The sequence below is a fragment of the Gastrolobium bilobum genome, unplaced genomic scaffold (genome assembly GCF_033153095.1).
Source record: "Gastrolobium bilobum isolate Gb01-03AN ecotype WA unplaced genomic scaffold, APGP_CSIRO_Gbil_v1 utg8278, whole genome shotgun sequence".
Classification (NCBI taxonomy): Eukaryota; Viridiplantae; Streptophyta; class Magnoliopsida; order Fabales; family Fabaceae; genus Gastrolobium; species Gastrolobium bilobum.
Window position 1 is genome coordinate 90,467 of NW_026896151.1, and position 25,966 is coordinate 116,432.

Sequence of the window (25,966 nt, forward strand, 5' to 3'; positions counted from 1 at the left end):
TAATCTACCCAATTCTCCTCTCAAATCTCTATACCTTGAAGGACCGAACCTAGCTCGCAAGGCCCCTAAAAATTGTTGCCATGTATGCAACCGCTCATTACGATCCATCCAATGATACCATTCTTCAGCCTTATCATCCATATGGAATGATGTCAGTGTAAATTTGTCAGCATCGGTTAAAGCATGGAATCCATAGAATTGTTGGATCTTATGAATCCACAGCTCAGGATTACCTCCACTGAAGCGAGGAATTGTCAGCTTAACAGATTTGAAGGCATTATTGCCGAATAGACATCCAAGTCCCTCACCAGATGAGTTTTCTCCCTTCATCTTATGTTTTTGGTTCTGATCTATTTTTGCCTCCATCATAGTTAGTTTTAAATTCATTTCCTGCAACAGATTGCCCAAGGAATTGAACTGCTCCTCGTGGTGTGCTATTCTGGACATACACTCTTCCATAGCAGTTTGATGTTTCACAGAGCTTCGAGTTCCCTCCGTCATGATGATGATCAGAAGTTTCTCTCAATGAAAGCACCAAAAATGATAGGTTCAACGCACAATTGAAATTGAAAGACAATGTATTAAGAAAATTCAATAGCAATTCGAGTTTGCTGGCAACTCCAAGAAATTCAGAGAGAAGAAAAAAAAGACTCTATTACAATATTCAATACCCTATGCAAGAAACGTGACTCCTATTTGAGCTGAGTAACAGACTCAACATTCAGCTATTGGACCTTACGGGCTATGTAGCAATGATACGACACGCGACACGTGACACGACACAACACGACACTCCGACACGTCAATCCAAAAAAATTATGGATTTCGACACGTTGGGACACGTTTTAATATTAAATAATATTTTTAATTTATATAGTGTATATTTCATTTAATATTTAATAATTTAACAAAAAAATGAAACTAAATTAATAATACCCATCAACACGTTATAAAAATGGAAGCTTTAATAAAAAATAAGAACTGGGATGAGAGAGAGATATATAATATCAGATAGAGAGATCAAATCATATTAGAGAGATCAGAGAGAAGAAGATACAACAAGAGCGTGATAGGAATTGACAACAATGATGCTGAGATGATCTATTATCTACTTAAGGGGAAAAAAGACAAAAAGATAAAATTGATATGATCAGGTGGAAGCTTTATTAATATATTTTAACTTTTAAAAAAAATAATTTTTTTAAAAAAAAATTAAAAAAAATTACGAAAATGTCATTTGACCGTGTCGGACACGGTCAAATTCGAGTGTCGGAATGGTCAACGTGTCGGAAAAGGTCAACCGCGTGTCCGACACCGTGTCGGAGCGTGTCGCCGTGTCGGAGCGTGTCGGACCCGACTCTTCCTGTTTTTACAAGTGTCCGTGCTTCCTTGCTTACGGGTGTGGCCCAGCCCTTATTAAACTCCATACTGACTCATCTACTATCAGTAAGCAATTGAGCTTCGATTACAGCTAAGCCCACATTACTCCAGCACATAGTCCTTTACCCACTTGGATCTCATTCTGACCCGTGTCCCCCTTCTGGGACCTTCTCCACCGTCTACCTCTTCTTTGTTTGTATTCAACGCATCTCCCACTCCGGTACCCACGTTCCCATCTCTCCCTTCCTGTACTGGAGTCGTATCAGTGAACCATGATGAGTTTTTCAATGAGTGCAAACCCCCTTGTGTACATTTTGTTGCAAAGGACTATGGTCACATGGACATGTTAGATGATGAAACACCTGGGCTGGTTGGTACTATTTTGTCAAAGTGTATGTGTAAGAATGGGACTGGTCCTAAGGACTTGATGCGAAGGACAGTGGGTGAGTTAATTGTTGCCTTCTTGAAGGGTCACTTTAATGCTCGGTGGAAAGATCTTGATGCCATTTTAGCGGATCCTGAACTTGCACTGCCAAGCTTGATCTTCCAGTTGTAAAGTAATAGCATGAAGTCAACATTGATTGGAGCATTTTTATGGTTGTCAATATCTTTCAAAATAATTGTAAGAAAATTTATATTTACATTCCAATTTTCAAATGAATTGGTATATGGGTGGGACTATGTTAACATAGTGTATGCATTAACTCAAGTTTGTCTCCTATCAATTCACATTGTTATTTGCATGCTTCAATTATGGTTTGCACAGCACAAATCTCAATTTAAAATGTGTAAATATAGTTTTATCTAGTAATAATATATATGACAAAATCATATTTGTGTTGTATTTAAACCTAATTTTAAGTCTTAAATTAACCATAATTTGCGAAGAAATAAAAGAACATATATTAATAATTTTTTGCGTTTGACCAAACCATTATTTGCAAATTATAATTCAAATATGTTTTTTTTATACACATATGTGATTATATATAAAAGAGACACAAAAATTTTGGTTTGTTGGCACTTGGCAGATACTTTTGAATTCGATAGTACTAGCCAAACAAATAAATTAACCTCTTTCTCTACCCTAATAAGACTAACAGATTAAATCTTTTTTAACTGGTTAAGTTTTATATTATTCTTCCCATTAAGTTTTTTTTTTTCATTTTTTTGAATTGTAACACGGAAAAGTTTGAAAATTTCATGTGGTTTAATTTTAATTTCAAATTTTTTTATCACTTATGCTCATATACTTCTATTTTTAATCACTTATATCTCTTGTGTTTATTTATTGTTTGGTGGGGTAAAATGGACAAAAGGAAGATTTTACATTTCTCTCTTAAAACTTCTTATATAATAATATTATCAATTCATTTGTTACCAAATCAATGAAAGTACTAAATTGACAATCAGAACCACAACATTAGAATTAAAATTTTTAAAAAAATCACGATAGATTAACTTATTTTTAAATGTTAATATAAAAAACTTCATACTGTTTGTGGACCAAATTAGAACTCTTTTTTAACGATAAAATAGTTGAATATTACTTCTCATCTAGTATGATAGTGTCAAATAGTTGCATATTGGTATATTGTAGGCCAGGGCGAACCGAGGGGGTGCTAGGGTAGGCGGTCGCCCCTCTCAAAATTTGAAGAATTTTTTTAACATAAGTATAATGTAAGAAATCTTCATTTTCTCTCTCCATTAATGTGAAGTAGTTTGTAAATATAATATTCCCCTTAAATTATAGTTTAAACCTCGACTTGAAACTAACAGTTTCAACTTTTATTATGCTTAGATGTTAGCACAAATCTTCCCATCCACAAATAAAAATAAGAAGTCCGTGAGTCTTATGAAAAAATGAACCTTATTCTTTCGATCCCTCTTCTTTTATGATGATTCGTGACAGAGAGAGAAGTGAGGGGCAGAAGGGTTTTGGTGATTGTGCTTCTTGGCAATCTGTCTCTTCTGATTTATCTTTGGCTTTTTTTTTTCTTGTTGGGCTAGTAAATAGGAAAAGAGGTTAAGAAATGAGAGAGGTCTGCTTTGAATTATCTATTTAGATTATAGTAATTAGTATATATTTTTTGTGAAATCTAAACCTTTGCTCTATTCTCTTTTTCTTTGTTTTCTTTGCATAAAAAATGTTCATTTTAGGGGTTGAAAATGTGTAATTTTTTTCAAATTGATAGTAGATTTTACTGTGACATCTTCCACCTCTCTCTCTCTCTCCCCCCCCTTCTTTCTCTCTATAACAAGTTAAAAGAGGTATTTATGAGTTATGTTCTCTGGATTGGTGTTTCGGTCTCCCACATATTGTGATTGAAGAGAGGAACAAATATTTAATTTTTCATATTTTGGCCTCTCATATATTATGTTTGAAAAGAGAAACAAATGTTTAATTTTTAGCCCCCCACAGAAAAAATTCCTGGGTCCACCACTGGGCCAGTGGCGTGAAGAGTCTTCATAATTTAAAGCAAGTATCTCAATAGTGGTATAAAAAATTTGAATCCCTTATGATTAAACGTAAGTTTATGAAGATAAATGCAGACTATTGCATATTTATTAAGAGATATGAGATTGATGACTTTCTGATTTTACTTTTATATGTTGACAATATATTAATTGTAGGATAATTTTAAATAAAGATAGTTGCCCCGAAAAAGATGTTGAGCTTGTCCTTCGCAATAAAAAAATTTGGTCTTATAAAACAAATTTTTGAATCAAAATAATCAGAGACCATCAAAGAAGATTGTTTTGGCCTTCTAGAAAAAATAAAATAAATAAAAATTTGTTGAAAAGATGTTGAAAATATTTAATATGGAACCAAGCATACAAAATGATGAGTATAATGATAGGGTTTTATAAGAGTTATGTTGTAGGAAAAATGATTGTGTAATGTTATAGAGATTCGTTTTGCGTGCCGTAATATTTTTTTTTTCTTCAAAAAGTGTGGGCTCCACACAATGTTGTGTGTAGGAAAGTTTGTTGTGTTATGTTAAATGACAAATGCAAACCTCGTAATGATAATATGAATATTAGTTCTAAATAGGGAGATAAAATGAAGAATCATCACTAACGAAAATTATGAAGATACCTACAGGATGAAACAAATTAAAAATTAAAAAAAAAACGGTCCCCTATGTATTTACTACGAAATTGACTGTCGACTGGACCACAGTGACCTTAAAGCAGGACATGGGCCTAGCAGCGTGGAGCATTTGTGCTTAAAAAAATCATACCACAAATACGTTATGAAACTATACATCATATTATCGCTGTATCAAATTTTTTTTTTATATAGAAATTTAACACATAATTTAATATAAATTATTTAAATTTCTTATAATTAGACCAATTCTATTGGTTTGCTATATCAAACTTCGTTTTTTTTTTTAAGTTAACTAACTTTAATTATTTCTTTGAGACAAATTGGCTTTTTATTGTATCCTTACAAATTTTAACTCTTTTAGTCAAGTATGAAATTCATCCAGAGTGTGAAGTGAATCAGGAATGAAAATATTTAAATTTTTCACAAAAATAATATCCAGGAATTGAACCAAAATCTTTTTTCTTTCCACTTATTTAATTGTTTTACTATTAATCGAGGTACCAGCATTTGGTTGAAGTATCAAACTTCAACTCTAGATAAATACCATCTTACTGATCGAGAAATTCATTATTTGGAAAAGTGATTTACAAAGTACAGTCTCATGACACTTATATACATACACCTAACACCTGGTAAAGCTGCAGGAAAGCTAAAGCTAAGTTAAGACTGTTGCTAGCAATAACTGACAAGGAAACCTGCTAACTGAACAACAGAAAGTTGTTGATAAACAAAACTGAAAGTAGGTGAACTTCAAAGCTACGTAACAGCCTCCTCTCCACGTGTCAAATTAGCAGTTGCTTCAGTAGGTTCTGCATTGGAAGTTGAGGATGAATCTGATAGGAGTATTTCATCTGTGTATCAACACAGTCCGAACCTTCACTTAACATTCATGTATCAACAAAACATCCCATCTACTTCAGTGGAAATCAATCATGTTGATTCATATGTGTATCAAAAGTGAGAGTGGATCTTCTTACGTGGAAAAGTGGTCATGTGGTCATGTTATTTGATCACAACCACTCATTGACGATGAAATAAGAGAAAGAAAAATGTATAATTTTTAAATAAGTGGTTGTGATCAAATAACATGATCACTGACCACTTTTTCACGTGAGAGAATCCACTTCCATCAAAAGTTCAAAACCACTGGCGATTCTTTTGGTAACTCTACTATTCATATGTGACTATTAATGCTATTGCGTTAGTACTAGTGCAGGCGGGTCACGAGGATCCTAGGGAATCCAGGGTAGTGTTACAGATTCGAAAATGGTTTGCTGTGGATTGGGAGGCTTGTTGCATTCATGTTTGCACGAAAAACAATGCTTGTGCCCACTGGTTAGCGAAGAATTATGATATAAACAATATCATGGTTCAAATTTATCTCCTCCACCATGTTTAATGGAACTGCTGTCAAAGGATGCAACGAATGTATCCTCTGGTATTAGTAGAATAATGTAGTTTTGTTTTTTGTGGGGCTTGGCCCCTCCATATTACAAAAAAAAATAAAAAAATCGCACAATGTATGTTAGTAAAAAAGAGGCAACAAACTAAAACATGAGGATTACTACTTGGGACTAAAAACAAAACAACAACATAAGTTTGCAAAATGCATGATACAAAAGTTACATTTAAAATAAAAAACAATATTAAAAAAAAAAAACGAAGCTTACCAACCAAATTGTCCTTATTAAATTTCAAGAGGAGGATATTATGCATACCTTTTTTTTATATCTATTATATCTACTCATTTATAATATCATTACATCATAATCTCAAGACAAGAGAAAAAATATGAAGGTTAATTGAAATTTTAATTTAATGGTATTAAGACAAGTAGATACAGCAGGCATAGGCATAATATTGCATCCCTAAATTTCTACCATTCATGTAAAATACTTCACGGCCTACGGCTGAAATAGTGGGGTGTCTATTGGAGCTCATTTTTGGTACTCGCCGAGCACATGCTCCTTGTCCAAAAATGGAGAGAAAAAGGATTATGAAAAAAAGGAAGGGATTATGTAAAAATTAATTTAAGTCAAAAATTTAATCTGTTGAGTGAGGCTATATTAATGATTTTATATATTTCTAATCGTCACCTCACACGAGAGCCCATTTGGCTTGAAGGATGGATGATGCATCAAGCTCAGCCTACCTATGCTAAGAAACTCCACAAGACGTAATTAATTATTAATTAAATGGGGAATGTGAGGATCGAACCCATAACACGGAGGCTCTGATATCATATAAATTAGAATCAATTCAACCCAAAAACTTAAGTTGTTGAGTGATTTACATTAATAATTTCATATATCTCTAATAAATTTAAATAGGAAAAAATCTTCCATTTTGGAAAAATGACTATCCAATGGATAGTGGTCCCGGATCACTTAAAAAAATCCATCTCTATTGTAAAAAATCCATCTTTATTGTAAACTTTACCGTACACAGATATCTGGCACTAAAAAAAGGGTTTAGTATGTGTCATCTAAAAGGACACAAGTTATGGTTTTTTAGTGACTTACACAGAGTATGACCGGTCATACTCTGTGTAATTCTGAAAAGTTTTTTTTTTCACTTTACACGTCAGCGATGTGAATGGGGGCGGAGAAAAAAAAGAGTAATATTCAAGATTTACACAAAGTATGACCGGTCATACTTTGTGTAAATCATCTAAAAGGACAAAACTTGTGTCCTTTTAAATGATACTTCTTTTTCCCCTAAAAAAAAGCCAATGAGACACTGACACTTGTCACAACAAATATCTACACGCATTCACCAAAAAAAATAAAATAAAAAGAAAAGAAATCTATGTAACATCAACATCAACATCAACATCAACATCAACATCAACATCAACATCACCTTTATCCCAAAATAAAATAAAAAGAAAAGAAATCTATGTACATGCGTAGGTTTAAATTTAAATTCTTCATTTCACAAGCAAAGGCTTTGGTGTAAGAAAGAAGAGTGATGATGGCGTTGTCACAGAGAGCTCAACCAGAATTGGGCACCAAAAGTGTTTTTGAAGAAGGAGATATCAAATGGAGGCAATTCAACGTGGACACATCCACCACTTCCTCACCCCCAAAACCATTGCTGGTCTTTACGCCCACCGTGACTGGCGCATACTATGTAATAATGTTCTGCCATGGCTTCTGCATTCGCAATAGCTTCTATTCAAAGCTCCTAGGCCACTTAGCCTCACATGGATTCATAGTTGTTGCACCTCAACTGGTATACCTCCTTAACACTTTATCATTTATAATTATGTTTTCTCAATATACTTTGAAAATAAATCTTCTCATGTTTTCTTTTACCATATTATATTATATGAGATATCTCAGTATTCATAAATCAATGGTCATAATCTTAATAAAAAATTTATAAATAAATGAAAAAGTCAAAATTATCACTTTAATTATCAACTGATAATTTATAAATAAATGTATTAAATATTTTACATTACACTATCATGTCAAATTTAACTTTTGTGTTTTTAACTTTCTTAGGATTTTGTGATGTGGATTTAATTATTAAAAAAATTAAAAATTAAAAAATCTGTGTTGTTAATTAAATTATTTTTTGTCATTTATTTATATTATTTTAATGATTAAATAAAGTATAGTTTTTTTGTGTTTTGTGGTAGTTATTGGTTAACAAACCACCCTTGAGTACGGATACCAAAAAATGAAAAAAAAAAAAAAAGGATTTTTTTTTTCCTTTTAAATGACGCAATTTATATCATTTCGCTCTCACAAAGAGGTGAGATCCACACCTTTATTTTTTTGTTAACTATTTCTCCTCATTTATTTATCTCTTTCTCTCTCTTAAACTGACACAACTTTTTTTTTTAATACAAATAAACTGACACAACTTTACATCTTTTAAAATGATACACACTTTTTCCGAAAAAAAACCCACCGTTAAGTACGATTATCATTGCATAATTTTTATACAATACTTTTAATAATTAATAAATACGTATTACAACCACTGTCTATATTATTTTTTCAAACAAGCTGTGATGAATCGTATGAAAAAAAATGCTGTAAAAGAAACACTTTATTATATAGGGAAATAATTTTCTTATGTTGTAGAAAAATAGTTATCTTATGTTGTAGAAACAAGATTGCAAGTGGGACCCATAGGTAAGAGGAGAGAAAAAAGAAGAAATGGGACACACCCATCTTTTGTGTGTAGAAAATTTAGTTATCTCATATAAAATAAAATAAATATAACCCTAATATATGTCCTTGTCTCGTCCTAATTTCTGGGGTTAGTTTTGCATCATGAATTTTATTTACAAACCAATTTTATTATTATTATTTTTATACTAGTTAAAAATAACTCAATTATTGTTTAATAAGTTGTATTTTGTATAAATTAGCTAACAGATTACTGAGATTAGTAACGTTTTAACCGCTTGTACCATATTAATTAAAAACTAAAATATCATTAATCAATATATTGTGAACTTTTTTTATCACCCAAACAATTCTTCTAAAAAGTTTAAGTCATTAGGAGGATGCACATAAATGATTTTATCATATCACTCCTCTTAACACCCCTTCACTTGACACCTTATTTTGTTTTTATTTTTTTGAAACATGATAATGGATATGCTAATTTTTTTTTTTTAGTTACCTTGCTTAAATTTATTTTTTATTTGGTAAATTGGGTGACAAGTGTCAAACTTAAGCTCACGCTCTAATATCATGTTATTGAACCAATTCTACTAAAAACTTTAGGTTAAAGATTTCTCATGTCACACGAGAAAACTTCTTCTCCTGATGACACGACAAACACGTGAATCCCACTAAAAAGAGAAAAGAGAAAAAATATTTCAGTGAAACCCACATATTTATTGTGTTAACAGAAAAGGAAATTATCATATGACATGAGAAATCAATAACTGAGTGATTTTATTATATTTCTTAACAAATTTGACACGAAAAAAGATTTTTTTATTTTTATTCTCTAACATAAATTTTGGGTTTGCCGTCTTAGTTTGGCAATGGCTTGCCTTTGTCTGGACCAAATGAGGTTGAATTTGCAGGAAAAGTTGTGGATTGGATAGCCAAGGAACTTCAACCTCTGCTTCCTGAGCATGTTCAAGCCAAATTGAAGAACCTTGTTCTAGTTGGCCACAGTAAAGGTGGAAAAACTGCATTTGCTGTGGCACTTGGTTATGCTAAAACTAAGCTCAATTTTTCAGCACTTGTAGGCATAGACCCTGTAGCTGGCTTATCTAAGTGTAAGATTTGTAGAACATTTCCTCATATTCTAACGGGTGTGCCTGAATCCTTCAATTTAAACATACCCGTAGCTGTAATTGGCACTGGATTAGGCCCAGAGAAGCCCAATTGTTGTGCTCCACCTTGTGCTCCTCATGGGGTGAACCATGATGAGTTTTTCAATGAATGCAAACCCCCTTGTGTACATTTTGTTGCAAAGGACTATGGTCACATGGACATGTTAGATGATGAAACACCTGGGCTGGTTGGTACTATTTTGTCAAAGTGTATGTGTAAGAATGGGACTGGTCCTAAGGACTTAATGAGAAGGACAGTGGGTGGGTTAATTGTTGCCTTCTTGAAGGGTCACTTTAATGCTCAGTGGAAAGATCTTGATGCCATTTTAGCGGATCCTGAACTTGCACCTGCCAAGCTTGATCTTCCAGTTGTAAAGTAATAGCATGAAGTCAACATTAATTGGTGCATTTTTATTGCCATGAAGGGTTGTCAATATCTTTCAAAATAATTGTATGAAATTTTATATTTACATTCCGATTTTCAAATGAATTGGTATATGTGTGGGACTATGTTAACATAGTGTCTGTAGTAACTCAAGTTTCGGTCCTATCAATTCACATTGTTAATTATTCGCATGCTTCAATTATGGTTTGCACAACAAAATCTCAATTTAAGGTACGTAAATATAGTTTTAGGGTTTTATAATTCTCATTTAACATGAGAATTCAAATTTTTCTACACACCCTTCGATTTCCGTGCTGACATGAGTCTTACATATAATTTTTTCTAACACATGGGTCCCACATGTTTTTTATCTCTACAACATGAGAATTGAATTCTCATTTAACATGAGAAAATCAAACCCCATAGTTTTATCTGGTAATAATATGTATGACAAAATCATGATATTTAAACCTAATTTTAAGTCTTAAACCATACTTTGAGAAAAAATAAAAGAATTTTAATAATTTTTCCGTTGGACCAAACCATTATTTGCAAATTATAATTCAAATGTGTTTTTTTTATGCAAATATGCGATTATATATAAAAGAGACACAAAAAATTTGGTTTGTTGGCACTTGGCAGATACTTTTGAATTTGATAGTAGCCAAACAAATAATTTAGCCTTTTTCTCTACCCTAATAAGACTAACAGATTAATTCTTTTTTAACTGGTTAAGTTTTATATTATTCCTCATATCAAGTTTTTTTTTTTTTTCATTTTTTCAATTGTAACACGGAAAAGTTTGAAAATTCCATGTGGTTTAATTTTAATTTTTTTTTATCTCTAACGCTCATATACTTCTGTTTTTAGTCACTTATATCTTTTATGTTTATTTATTGTTTGGTGGGGTAAAATGGACAAAAAGAAGATTTTAAATTTATTATCAATTCATTTAATTATTACCAAATCAATGAAAGTATTAATTTGACAATCAGAATCACAACATTAGAATTAAAATTTAAAAAAAAAATCATGATAGACTAACTTATTTTTAAATGCTAATATAAAAAACATTCATACTGTTAGTGGACCAAATTAGAACTCTTTTTTAACGACAAAATAATTGAGTATTACTTCTCATCTAGTATGCTAGCAAGCATAGTGTCAAATATTTCTATATTGGTATACTGTACGCCGGTGGCTAGTGAAGAGTCTTCATAACTTAAAAGCAAGTATCTCAACAGTGCTATAAGAAATTTGAATATTTCATGATTGAATGTAAGTTCATTAAAATAGACGCCAACTACTGCATATTTGTTAAGAGGTATGAAGTCGGTGGCTTTCTGATTTTACTTTTATATATTTACAATATGTTAATTGTAGGGTAAAATAAGATGAAGTTGAGCTTATCTTTCGCAACGAAGTACCACAGTCCTGCAAAACAAATTCTTGGAATCAAAATAATCAAAGACATAAAAGAAAATTGTTTTGGCTTTCTCAAAAAAAAAATACATTGAGAATATATTGAAAATATATAATATGGAATTGAGCCTACAAAATTGTTGAAATGAGATAATATTTGTTGAGCTATACAATTATTGGAATTTTTATCATTGATTGCAGTTACATAATCATAGGAGATTTTTATTAAATAGATTAATTTCCTTATTTGAATAGTCATAGGAGATTTGTATTAAATAGAAATAGTAACATGTTATTTCATTTCCTTATTTATAGCTGATTGACAACTAATTTGTAATGGACCTAGAGTCCTCATTTATGTATATAATTATCCCAGTAGAGAAAGAATAAACATGCAGAAATATTCATGAGATGGCACCATTGTTTTGACATGGTATCAAAGCTTTTCTGATCCAGGAATCTATTTTCATTAAAACTCCCATATCGTATTCTTCTTCTTTTACCCAGTATCAATTTGCATCAATTTTCCTGACTTGAATTTCTTTTTTTGTTACCCATTTTGAATTTCTCTTTTCCCATGAACAATCTCAAAACCTCCTATGAATCTTTCAGCCCTGCTGGCCCATAATTCTCGCATTGGACAACTTCCTCAGTCTTAAAAATCCTGCGCGGAGCATCTCTCTAGTTGCAGTTTCTCCCTGGTTTGCTCTCATTGTGGTGATTCTGGTCATTCTAAACATATGTGTTATGAGCTGATTGGGTATCCTGAATGGTGGGATTTCAATAAACGTCCCTGGAAGAAAATACCTGCCAAAGCCATGACCATTGTCTCCGCTAGAGATGCTCCTGTCCCTGCTACTAATTTTATTCAATCCGGTATTTTGGGTAAGTCTCTTACTTTCTATACATTGTCTAGGAATAATATTTGGATAATTGACACAGGTGCTTCTGATCATATGATTAAAGATTCTTCCCAATTGTTCAATCTCTGCACTTCTTCCCAATCCGTTATTTCCACTGCCAATGGGGGTACCTCAAAAATTACTGGTCAAAGATCCTTAACCCTTTCTGATAGCTTATTTCTAGACTCTGTGTTGGTTGTACCCTCTCTTGAATACAACTTATTCTCTGTCAGCCAATTAACTTCAAAGCTTAATTGTTCAGTAACCTTTTTTCCCTCATTGTGTTTTTCAGGATATCCTGCCTCGGACGACTCTTGGTTATGGTGTTAGACGTGGCCAGCTTTACTTCTTGGAGGTTCCTGATCCTAGCCATCCTTCTTTGGTTACTACATGTGCAACAACCGGTTCAGAATAGTCCCGTGCTACCATTTGGCTTTGGCATCAAAGACTTGGTCACCTTTTCTTTAGTTATCTGAAAAAGTTGTTTCCTCAGTTTTTTTCCCATTTTAATAATGCTGATTTCAAATGCAGTACTTGTGAATTGGCCAAGAGTCACAGAGTTCCTTATTTTTCTAGTACTAATAAAAGTTCTATTCCATTTCAAGTTGTTCATTCCGATGTTTGGGGCCCTGCAAAGGTGCTTTCTTTCTGAAAAGCTTACTATTATGTGACTTTTATTGATGAATGTACCTGAATGACTTGGTTGTCACTACAAAAGTGATGTCTTTGTTGCCTTCAAAAATTTCTACAGCATGGTCCAAACCCAATATTAGTCTAAGATTCAAATTCTACAATCTAATAATGGCATGGAATATTTAGATGGCCGCTTTATTGATTTCTTGAGCACACAGAGGATCCAACACCAAACCTCTTTCCCTTATACACCGCAACAGAATGGCCTTGCTGAACGAAAAAATAGACAACTACTAGAAGTGGTCAGTGCCTCCCTTTTTGGTATGAATTTTCCTAAAACCTATTGGGGTGAAGCTCTTGTTTCTGCTGCCTACCTCATTAATAGTACTCCATCTAGCGCCCTTCACTTTAAAACTCCACAACAGACACTGGTATCTTATTTCTCCATTCCTCATTTTTCCAACCTTGAGCCTCGTGTTTTTGGATGCATTGTGTATATCCATATCCCCAAGGTATTACGAAACAAATTGGATCCTTGTGCTAAAAAATATGTATTTGTGGGTTATTCTGTTGTACAAAAAGGTTACAGGTGTTATGATCTCATTCTCCACAAAATGCATGTCACCATGGACATGTCTTTTCGAGAATTGGAACCATATTATTCAGGGGGAGATTCTGTTACTTCTTCTCAGGGGGAGATACCTACTACTGGAGAAGAAATGTCCACATATTTTTTGCTCAATAATCAAACTCAAACTGTTTCTCCTCCTCTTCACTGCCCTACAACTCTTCAACACACTCCCGAACCGGATGCTACCCTTCCCTCGAATGATTTTGCTACATGTCTAACACCTATAATTGAGGCATCATCCCTGGATATTCCTGAATCTATACTTGAGGTAAACACTAATCCTACTCCTATTTCTTCAAATATCATAGATGATCTCATCTTACCTGTTAGAGTGTCACAAAGACCAAATAAATGTGTACCAAAATAGCTATATGAACCAGAACCAAACTCTAAGGTCAAATACCCTATCAGTAACTACATGTTCAATCATAAGTTGTCATAATCATATATCGCATTTGTTAGTCAATTGTCTAGTATATTTGTTCCTAACAATGTGCAAGATGCTTTGGATGATCCAAATTGGAAGGAAGCCATGAATATAGAAATGAAGGCCTTACAAAAAAATTCAACGTGGGAACTGGTTCCTTTACCAACCAGGAAGAAACCAATTGGATTGAAATGGGTGTTTAATGTGAAGCTTAAAATAGATGGCAGTCTTGACAAATATAAAGCCAGATTAGTTGCTAAGGGATACACACAAAAATACGGGGTTGATTACCAAGATACAATTGCACCAGTAGCAAAATTGAACACAATTCGTATTATGATTTCTATAACAGCTAACAGGGACTGGCCACTCGAGCAATTTGATGTAAATAATGCATTTTTAAATGGAGACTTAGAAGAAGAAGTGATAAACCCTTGGTTTACCATGGTTTTAGGCTTAATTATACAAGAAATATATCATGAATTGCATGGAAATTAGGGTTTTACACCATAAAGTCATAAAGATTGAATATTTAGCTAACATCTTGTAATATTTCTTATTTCAAGGGATTTTGACATCAAGTAAATCGTTATGGAGCAAAAGGAATGCAAAGTGATGATTGAAAGCCTCAAAGGAAGCAAGTTACAAGTAGTTTCTAGCTCGAGAAGAGCATTTTAGCGTGCATATAGCACGTTAAAATGCTCTAATGAAGAAAAATAGAAGAAATCCACTAAAGGAGCGCGTTTTAGCGCCCAACAGCGCGCTAACACACGCTGACAGACTCAAAATACCTTTCGAAGAAGGCGTTTTAGCGCCCAACAGCGCGCTAAAACGCCCTAAGGCAGACAATAATATACTATAAGAACGTTTGAGCGTCCTAATGGGCACTAAAACGTGCTGATTCGATCAATGTTGGGCCCAAGGAAGATTTTATATCTTAATCAAGATGTGAACAAGATTTCACGAAGAGTAGAAAAGAAATCAAAAAGATATATTCTCATCTATAAATAAAGGGCCTTGGGACCAATTGAATCATTCATTCAACAACGGAGAGGCGTCTGAAGCACAAGGAGGAATCATGTTTTGGAGCATTGGAGCACTGAGGAACCAAGTCAACAACACATCAACGGAGGCTTGAGGTTCTCTTTTCTTTATTATTGTTTTTCAATTCAGTATGCTAGGCTAGTATTTTATGTAGTTAGGGGTAGATGGAACCCAATTGAATCTTTATGTTTTATGAATTAAGTTGTCTCTGAATTCTTTTTTTAGTAATTGAATAAATTTATCTATCTTTAATATTTTCTATGAGTTTGCTCCTTATAGATTGATTTAGGAGAATTGTATGACAATAGAGATGTTGGTGCATAAACCCTGACTTGATAGATTTATCACAATCCTTGTGATCTAAGGATAGACATAGGGTAATTGTGCAATCCTTTAATTCTTGATCTTAATGCATGTTTTCTTGGGGAATAATCGGGGAACTAGAGTTCTTTCAAGATCACATAGATTTAGGGTAACAAGGAATTGAGCCCTAATTAACTTAGAAAGAATTTATTGGAAATATTTTAAGAACAGATTCTTGGCAGTTTAATTCATAGCATATAAAGGAGATTGGGGAAGTTGAAACCCTAACTACGCTTGTTTTTAAATTCTTAATCAATCATCTTTTCAATTATTCTTTTTAATTCTGAATTTTAATTTGCATGTTTTTAATTGTTTCCACTTTCAATTCTCTTAATCTCAATCTTGATTGTCCAACTAAATCGCAATTAGCGAACTAGTGTTTGAAATCCAATCCTCGTGGGAACGATCTCGTACTCCAGTACTTTTTTATTACTTAACGACCGATGCACTTTCCGAGTCGCAACAAGAAGTATATATGGAAATTTTACCAGGTGCCAAACATGCCAACTTGAAGGGAAATGAAATGTGTAGATTAAAAAAAGAACTACACGGCCTCAAGCAATCACCTAGAGCTTGGTTTGGCAGGTTCTCTCTAGTCATGCAGAAGTTTGGATACAAACAAAGTAATGCAGACCACACCCTATTCATAAAACACAATGGATGAAAGGTAACAGTGTTAATAGTGTATGTTGATGATATGGTTTTGACTAGTGATGATTTATTTGAAATGGAGTTATTGAAAAAACATTTAGCAAATGAGTTTGAAATGAAAGATCTACGATCATTAAAGTACTTTCTTGGAATTGAAATTGCTAGATCAAATCAGGGGATTTTTTTGTCACAAAAAAGTACATCTTAGATCTATTTGTAAAAAAAAGAATGACAACATGTAAACCAGTAGAAACACAAATCGAAATGAATCATGTATTGGGCTTATAATGACCCTATATGGTAAATCTTTATTAGAGATTTAATTTAAGGATTTAAATGCCATAATTAGATTTAGTGAGTGATTCCGAGTATTTTGACTGTAATCATGACTATGTTATGAACAATGCGTTCTGCCGGAGAATTTACAGTTTTGTGAATTAACCGGTAGAGCTTAAAAAGAGCAAAATAATTTTAGAGACATAATTTGATAATTCTGACGACAAATATGAGTTCAGAATGAAAAATTGTATAGTCTGGCACTTTCCGTGAAAATCTCATGAATAGTGTTTTACCGGGTATTTTGTACTGCTGTGTAAGCAACCGGTAGAGTCCAGAAACAAATAATTGATGAAGTAAGAATAGGAAAGTCCAATATATGCCAAGCAAGTCAATATAGGCCCAAGAAAATGATAAGTTTATAAGTGTTAAGTTTCAGAAATAAATAAAGTACAGTTAATGGTTCACAGTGCATTTCATTAAAAACGGTGCAAAAATCATACTGTGAATTATAAATATTGTTTCTTAGAAAATAAAAATTAATGAAAATGATTTCAGAAAAATAAAAATATGTTTGTAGCTTTAAGTTGGTTCCGGGTCAGTTTAAGTGAACATACGCGAAAGAAAAACATATGTTAAAAGCCACATGTGCTTATAAGGACCTTAAGTGACTTAAGATCACTATTCACCTCAGCTTCTCTCTCCTCCCTTCCCTCAAAAAACCGAGCTCTTCATCACCTAAGGGGGGGTTAGGGTTTTGGCTTGATTTTGCTTGATTTCTCCATCAATTTTCAACCAAAACACAAAGTCCACCACATGAGATTGCTTGTAAACCACCCAATGAACCCATTACACCCATCAATTTGAGCTATTGTTGAGTGTGTGAAGAGTTCTTCTCTTCCCCAAATTCGAGCTACTATTCACCAAGAAGAAAAAATGGATTTTTGGAGCGAGCTTTGCTTGGTGAAGGCCTTCTAGGCTTTGGGTAGTTCATTGGAGGTAACAAAACTCTAACCCTATGGCTTTATTAGTGTGAATAATGTTTTGAAAGTCATGAGCATGGTTGGGTAGGAAATAAAGTAGTATAGAATGTGAAAATTATGATGGATTATTGTTATTTAGGAAGTTATAGTGTTGAGTAAGTATCCACATGTGATAAAATAATTGAAAAGCCCTATTGTATTTTCCCCCTAGGTTCGGCCTTCATGGGTTATATAGGGTTCATCATGCAAATTTTTATTGTATGTTTGAAAAGGTAAAATATGTTGGAATGTAGTGTAAATGGATAAATTGGTGGAAATGCCAAAGTTAAAAAAAAAATCCTACAAATACTTGCTCTATGTTTCGAACTATAGGATGTTTAGGGGTATATATATATATATTGGTTACATTTTATTCTAATAAAATGTGTTGCATTTTAATATACCAATGGATGAGCTAAGAAGTGAAATGCTTTAACAAATGGTTGAAAAATACCTTGAGTCCCTAAGGGTATTCCCGCGACTTTTAAAGAAAAATAGCATGATTTATGTGAAAAATTCTTAAGTAAATGCTTGATTAAATTAAAGAACGCCAACGGGTGTATAGAGGTCTAGACTTGTGTATTGGCATAGAATTGGCAAAAATATAAAGAAAGGAAAATAAGCGATAAAATGTATGCTTATGAAATAATCATGGTATTGCATCATTTTATTGATGCATTGTAAATTATTCTCTAGGTGTGCCTAGGGATTGAGAAGGATCAGAAATCTCTTGAAGCGATAAAAGTAACTTGTTCCACAAGTAAGCGTATTGGTAAAGCTTCAAGAGGTAAGCTCTATGTTTAAGGAGTCTTTTCCTGCTTGAGTGCTCCACCATGGTTAGTGAACTATGGTTGGACTGTATGACTGTGATTTAGATGCTTTGTATAGATGCATTCATATAGAGTTATTTGATAACATGATATGTTTTGCTCTGATATGACTTCTGTAATATGATTTCTGTAACAATCTCTGGCCATTGATTGTATAGTACCCGGATGTCCGCTTTGGGGTCCTCCCTCGGGACTGATGGTGTACGCCTCTGATATGTCTGGTTCCGCTTGGGGTCCTCCCTTGGGAATGACGGTGCACATCTCTGATATGATATGGATATATGCTCTGTTCTGTTATGATATCTGTTATATGTTGTATTTGTATACTCTGTATCTGACTTTCATGCAGGAGTGAGCCAGGGGTATGGAGAATTCTCTATAAACCTGGAGCTTATTGAGATTTGTAATCTCACCCCTCTTTGGGGACATATTTTCAGGTGCCCAGATTCCCGGTGAGTCCTCCTAGGCAGGGACACGACACGTGGCTGAGGCAGTTGACAGATCGGATTTTGAGTGGTTGTAGGCTACTACCTTTTGGAGTGTTTGATGTCTTTTAGTATTTCCGCATTTGATGGATCACGATATTGATCCTTTATTTTGTATATGGCCTGTATATGTTTTGTACATGTCTGTCACTTGGATGCATGTACATTTGGGTATTCAGGCACGTCATATGATGATGTATTATTCAGTTTATGATTTCGTATTGGATTGCATGTTGATTAGGATAGTGGCACAGAGCCATATTTTGCATGCGCCCATGGATGGGTATCTGATTGTATCTGCATGACTGGTACTTCTAGATTACTATGTTGTATAAACTGTTTATCAGGAAATGCTTCTGAGAGGGATTGGAAAATCCCCGATTGTCCGATTTATAGAGGAAACTCTGCCCGATTTCGTTTACCCCGAGTAAGAATTAAAGTAGAAAAAGAAAAAGTTAACTCGTATTTTCGTAAGTTAAGTCTTCCGCTGTTTTCTGTTTTATCATATGTATGTTAATTGAACCGGCTCGAGACGGGGATGTTACAGGGCTTATATCCTGATCAAGTACAGACTGATGTTGGCAGATATCAAAGGCTAGTAGGGAGGCTAATTTATTTATCACATACTAGGCCAGACATTGCTTATGCGGTTAGTGTTGTGAGCAGATTTATGCACAACCCAAGTGAGGATCACATGGCTGCTATGAATCGAATCTTGAGGTATTTAAAAGGGTGTCCAGGGAAAGGTCTGTTTTTCTCAAAAAAACAACAATCCCGAAATTAAAGGCTACACAGATTCAGATTGGGTTGGAGATAAAACTACCAGACAGTCAACTTCGGGATATTTTACTTTTGTTGAAGGCAATCTAGTTACTTGGAAAAATAAGAAGCAGAAAGTTGTGGCTAGATCGAGTGCAGAAGCAGAGTTTAGAAGAATGAAACATGGAGTGTGCGAATTATTGTGGGTTAAGAGCTTCCTACAAGACTTAGGAATCTGCTACACTCAGCTTATGGAGTTACATTGTGATAATAAAGCTGCTATTGGAATTGCCCATAATCTAGTTCAACATGATAGAACCAAGCATGTAGAAGTGGATAGGCACTTTATCAAGGAAAAGCTAGATCAAAATATTATTCAATTTCTCTACATCAAATCTGAAGATCAGTTAGTCGATATCTTGACAAAAGCTGTATCGGGAAAAGTGTTTGACGAAGCAATTAGCAAGTTGGGCATGATTGATATCTATGTACCAACTTGATGGGCAGTTTTGAAATGAGATAATATTTGTTGAGCTATACAATTGTTGGAATTTTTATCATTGATTGCAGTTACATAATCATAGGAGATTTGTATTAAATAGATTAATTTCCTTATTTGTATAGTCATAGGAGACTGGCATAATAACAATAGGAGATTTGTATTAAATAAAAATAGTAACAGGTTATTTCATTTGCTTATTTATAGCTGATTGACAACTAATTTGTAATGGACCTAGAGTCCTCATTTATGTATATAATTACCCCAGTAGAAGAAGAATAAACATGCAAAAATATTTATGAGATGGCACCATTGTTTTGACAAAAATGATGAGTATTATGATAATATGAATATTCATTCTAAATAGGGAGATATAACAAAGAATCATCACTAACGAAAATTATAAAGATACCTACATAATGAAAAAAAAACACAACCGCATATGAATGTTCCCTTCAATATTTATTTAGCTCAAGCTTTGGATCTTCTTTTTCCCAAACCAATATATGATGTTTTACTTAATGAACCAATTAGAAAATTAAAGTTGTTTTCACCATATAATTGGCCCCACAAGTCGTGGAGAATGTGTTTTGATCTGGATCATTCCAAGCGGGATATTGGGTCCAACCAATATATGGCCCAAGAGACCTAACAACTAAGGCTTAAAGAGTAAGGAAACACATCTACCCCCAAGTTATCCCATAGACATAGAGTTATAATAATAATGGGAAAAACTATTTTCATATTACATGAGATAAGTTTTTCTCCTACACACCTTTCGATAACTGTGCCACATTTTTTTCTTTCCTTTTTATTTTTTCAGGTGGTGGAACCCATAAATTTATCTCTATGTCATGAGATAACTTATCTCCTTTAACATGAGATTAATAAAACCCAATAATAATTGCTCAGAACTCTATAGCCTCCACTGCAGCCAATAGCTAAGGAAAATACACAAATAGGTATCTCACACATAAGATCGATTACAGAAGTTACCTTAGTCCACCAATGAAATTAAATATTATCATACTAAGGCGGCATAAACAAGACATCCAACAACTATTATATAATGGAGATTTGAAGCCCATGTAAGATGATATGATCTATTTTAACCTAAACTCATTGATCATATACTGACTTAAGCGTGGAAGTGTCTTGCAAGTACCTCACCCTATTTGTCTCAAGCAAGTAAAGTTATTCAACACTAGCTCTACCATCTCGCAAGTGTATCCCGCGATAACATCCATCCAAATGCAAATCGCCTCAAATTGTTATTGGATCAGACTTAACAGTATGTGATTCAGTCTAACTTTCTCTTGGACTGATCAAGTGTTATCTATTATTAGGTAAACCACTCTATAAATAAGTATCTCCCTTGAAATCATAATCTCTCTTAGTTGTCACTACGTGTGCACACCTACCTCTTTTGACTCTATGCCTACTTTTTGTGCATGGTGATCTGCCATCACTTGCAATATATAATATCCTCCATAAACACCACTAATTCATATATCTCATGTTAACTACTATCCACTAACAAAACACAAAACTTTGGTTCACGCAAACACTTGTTTTATTTGGAGTAATAAAACTAAGAGTAAAGTAACTTTTGGGTCATTGACAAATATTAACGGGCCCAATTTAATCTCCTAAAAAAAAATTGACTTATGATCCCTCTGAAATTCCAAATAGACCCATGTTAATCTTTTTGAGGGATTAACGCAAGTCTTTTTTGAATTTCAGAGGGACCATAGTTTTAATTAACTGAGTCTATTTTAAATTTCAGAAAAACTACAAGACGACTTTTTTTTCCTAAAAAATTAAAATAGATCTTATAATTTTTGTTAAGGACCCAAAAGATACTTTACTCTAAAAGTAAGCATGATAGTCGTAGATCCTATATTTGTTGATCATCTCTATGTACCCCTTTAAACTTTCGCTGAAACTTTCATATAAAAGAAGAAAAAAGTAAAAATATTTCTGTTGATAAATAAATTTGTGATCACAGCTTATATTTTAATTTCTATTAAATTTTACTAATGATTGAATTGACAAATATTTTACTCTCTTGGGATACTCTTTTCGGAAAAGTTGCTGCATAAGCATGCCTAATTAATCCCACATTGCATATGTAATCATACATTATTACACGCCTATATGGCTATATTCTATTAAATTGCATACTTCTGGCCCACAAAATCACCTCATAATCGATGATTAATATATTGAACAGCACTGCAGAGCCTAGAAAAACTGTTTATAGACTGAAAGGAGTCTCATTGATCCATTCATATTAGCAAATTGATGGCTACAGCAAGCAGAAGGTGAGCATGCAAGATTACTACTAGATCTCTCTTAATAGTCATTCTATGTAAACTATATAAAGTAATTAACCTTGATTTTCCCGCAAAAGGAATATGGATGGCCAAATAAACAAGTAAATAAAATAAGGAAAATAAAAGGGACATGAATCTTGAGAAAAAGTAAAGTTGGATGCTGGTGTTGGGTGCTTGATAACAGTGAAATAAGCTAGTGCAGATTGATATGTGAGCTTATCATTGTTCAGCACTCTCTAGGACAAAATTGACTGATGCTTAGCAATGATAAATCATCAATGGTCAAGTGAGCATGAAGATTAAAAGTTGAAGGTACCATAATTTTATGGTCCCACACACTGCATGATAACAAGCACTTTAATTGTTGAATCAAATTACAACCACTTTCATTTTGACTTAGAATAGACCAAAATAATCCAGTAAATTTAATGATTATATGCATGAATTCACGCCAATTTGATCCCTCTTTTGCTTTTCGCTAATTAACTATTGTACAATTGAGCTGATAATTATTAATGCTTGGCGTGCTTAAAAATACAGTACATCCAAGCTAAATTTAAACTATGATCTTTTTGCAGTTAATTTAATTACAAAAAGCATAGCATATATACTAAGGGCATTCTAATAGTAACATTTGTTAAACTCAAGATTTGCCAATGAAAATGGACAAATACACCTGTCTTATAGTAGTTTTTTTTCCTCCACTCTACATAATCTCCCCTCTATCATCATATCAGAAAAGAACAAGAGAAAATTTAGAGGATAAAAAAAGAAAAAAGAAGCCTTCTCTTCCCAAGGCAGAGTGGGATTTGCTTTCTCTTCCACTCACAGTAGAGGTCTATGATCATTGCTGCAAATCTGAACTAAAATGAAAGTTTCAAAGATCAGGCGCCTACAAAGGCAAAATTCCACCTTCTTTTGAATGTGACAAGTCCCCCACTTGGTTGTTTTTCACTTTTCTTAGGACAAATTTTCACATTCAAAACAGCAAATCTAATCCTCACTTTTTACCATTTCTACGAGAATCTTCTTGTGGTGATATGTGTCCAATCTCCAATATAATATAGAAAACTTCTAAGTTGGCGAGAAATGTATAAGGTCAATTAAATGGGTCTTAATTAGTCATCATGATCATAGGAATTTTCTTTAGACAATTCAGAAATGCTTACTAATTACTGCCTTTTATAACATATTAATTTGATAGTGATCAAATTCAAATCCTTTGCTTCAATGAAATCTCAGAGATTTCTCTCAATCGGCTTGCTCATTAAAAATAATTTTACATTGCTAATCATACAATGGCAACACTCTTATTCTTTGCAATCTATTGCACAATGTAGTACCTTGCTTTGTCATGATGGCTAGTGTTTGTAAACTCCATCTCACCAATATCCGAGTGCGTGTTTTGTTCATCATAAGAGAGCATGTGGCTGTATCATAAAAGAACTATATCTGGATGTAAGCAAATACACACATCAATATCACCGAAAGGTGTCAGTGTGGTGGGTCACATACCTTCATGAACGGTAGTAGAAAATAGAAAGATATGGGAAAAGAATAGGAGAATATTCTTAAAAAGTTAAACCAATCCAAAATGATAGAATGAAATTGATTATTAACAAGTAGTTAATCAAGTCATTTGAACCGGTTAACCATTTATGAGTTACACATCTGAATGGCTTGGCTTGACTTTTTAAGAATTTATATAAGAAAAATAAAAAAAATCATCCCTCTTGTGAAGTGTGTAACGCCTGGGAACTTGCAAGGATCAAGTCCCCACACACTAACATGAGACTTTTTAACGTGTTTTGTCCTCACTCGCACACTTCCCAAGAAAAATTCCCAGGAGGTCACTCATCCTATAATTGCCCCAAGTCAAGCACGCTTAACTATGGAGTTCTTCCGTTCCGGAAAACCGAAAAGTAGATGCATCTTGTTAATATAGGTAGTGCCAATTAATTCTTATAAGCTATTTCCAAGTGTACCATCCCACACCAGCAAAGTCTCTGGAATCTCTCTCTTTCGGGTGCTGATTCGATTCATTCATGTACCCCCGTCGCTGGAAGCCTGCCAGGAGCCGCTCCTTGTCCATGCCCTTTCGCACCGGCGATCACTCCTCGCCCTCGTCAGCGCCCGGGATGTTACATGCCCACCAGCTTCCGCTTGGTTCGTCCTCGAACCACACCGTACTGGAAGAGAGGCCCTGCTCTGATAGCACTTGTAACGCCTGGCAACTTGCAAGGATCAACGACTGTCCCTACACACTAACACCAGACTTTTTAACGTGCTTTATCCTCACTCGCACACTTCCCAGGAGATCACCCATCCTAAAATTGCCCCAAGTCAAGCACGCTTGACTATAGAGTTCTTCCATTCTGGGCAACCGAAAATTAGATGCATCTTGTTAGTATAGGTAGTACCAATTAATTCTTATAAGCTATTCCCAAACTGTACCATCCCATACCAGCATAGTCTCTGGAATCCATCTCTTTCGGGTGTTGATTCGATTCATCCATGTATCTCCGTCGCTGGAAGTCTGCCAGGGCCGCTCCTTGTCCATGCCCTTTCACACCGGCGATCACTCCCCGCCCTCGTCAGCGCCCAAGATGTTACAAAGTGAGTATATATAATATTATAATATTGTCCTAAACCATGCGAGAAATGGAGGCTCTAATATGTTTAGGGGGAAATTACTATAGAAAAATTACTGCCCAAGTTGTTAAAACTTTTGCAAAAACAGAGCTTACTTTCAAAGGTTTTAGTTTCTAACTGTTGAGATATATAGTCTCACATTGGTTATATGTGCAACTAATGTAGAGTTTATAAGTCTTGGGCACTCCCACCCTTTGAGCTAGCTTTTGGGGTGGTGACCTCAAGGTTCTTAACATTGGTTGTATGTGCAACTAATGTGGAGTTTATAAGTCTTGGGCACTCCCACCCTTTGAGCTAGCTTTTGGGGTGGTGACCTCAAGGTTCTTAACATGGTATCAGAGCGTTCGAAATCTCACCGCCTCCCACTTTCTTTGTAGTGGAATTTCCACATGTAGATGGGCTTGTATGTTGTCCACCCTTCAAGCCCAGTGGGCTTTCGTGTGAGGGAGCGTGTTGAGATATATAGTCTCACATTGGTTGTATGTGCAATTAATGTGGAGTTTATAAGTCTTGGGCACTCCCACCCTTTGAGCTAGCTTTTGGGGTGGTGACCTCAAAGTTCTTTAACACTAACTTATGAACATGATTTTAAAAATGTTTATATGAATTAAATGTTTTGTTAAACTAATTTGAATAGAATTGAAATACTTTATAAGTGTTTATTACGATAGATAAGTTCAAATATGGCCTTGTTTTAGTACATTTTTATGCAACATTTGGATGCCAAGATTCTTGGATGCTATAAGGTCAAGAAAAAATTTCTGGTGAAATATAGAGCTTTGTATTGATATCTTTAGTTTTCTCTTACCCCTGCCACAATGTAATGTCCTTTACTCTGAAAAA

At 34.0% G+C, this 25,966-nt stretch overlaps 1 protein-coding gene across 1 annotated transcript; it reads left to right on the top strand.

The window, feature by feature from the left end:
* The first annotated feature begins 7,468 nt into the window (after positions 1-7,468).
* LOC133298018 (chlorophyllase-1-like) lies at positions 7,469-10,186 on the top strand. The gene is made up of 2 exons (XM_061497256.1): positions 7,469-7,729; positions 9,503-10,186. The coding sequence occupies exons 1-2, from the start codon at positions 7,469-7,471 to the stop codon at positions 10,184-10,186; spliced, it is 945 nt and encodes a 314-aa protein (XP_061353240.1).
* The last annotated feature ends 15,780 nt before the right edge of the window (positions 10,187-25,966 follow it).

Excerpts from the sequence above, each read along its gene's own strand:
- LOC133298018 (XM_061497256.1), top strand. The coding sequence starts at position 7,469 with ATGGCGTTGTCACAGAGAGCTCAACCAGAATTGGGCACCAAAAGTGTT. Across the intron at positions 7,730-9,502 it reads TAGTTGTTGCACCTCAACTG|TTTGGCAATGGCTTGCCTTT; the intron begins GTATACCTCCTT and ends TTGCCGTCTTAG.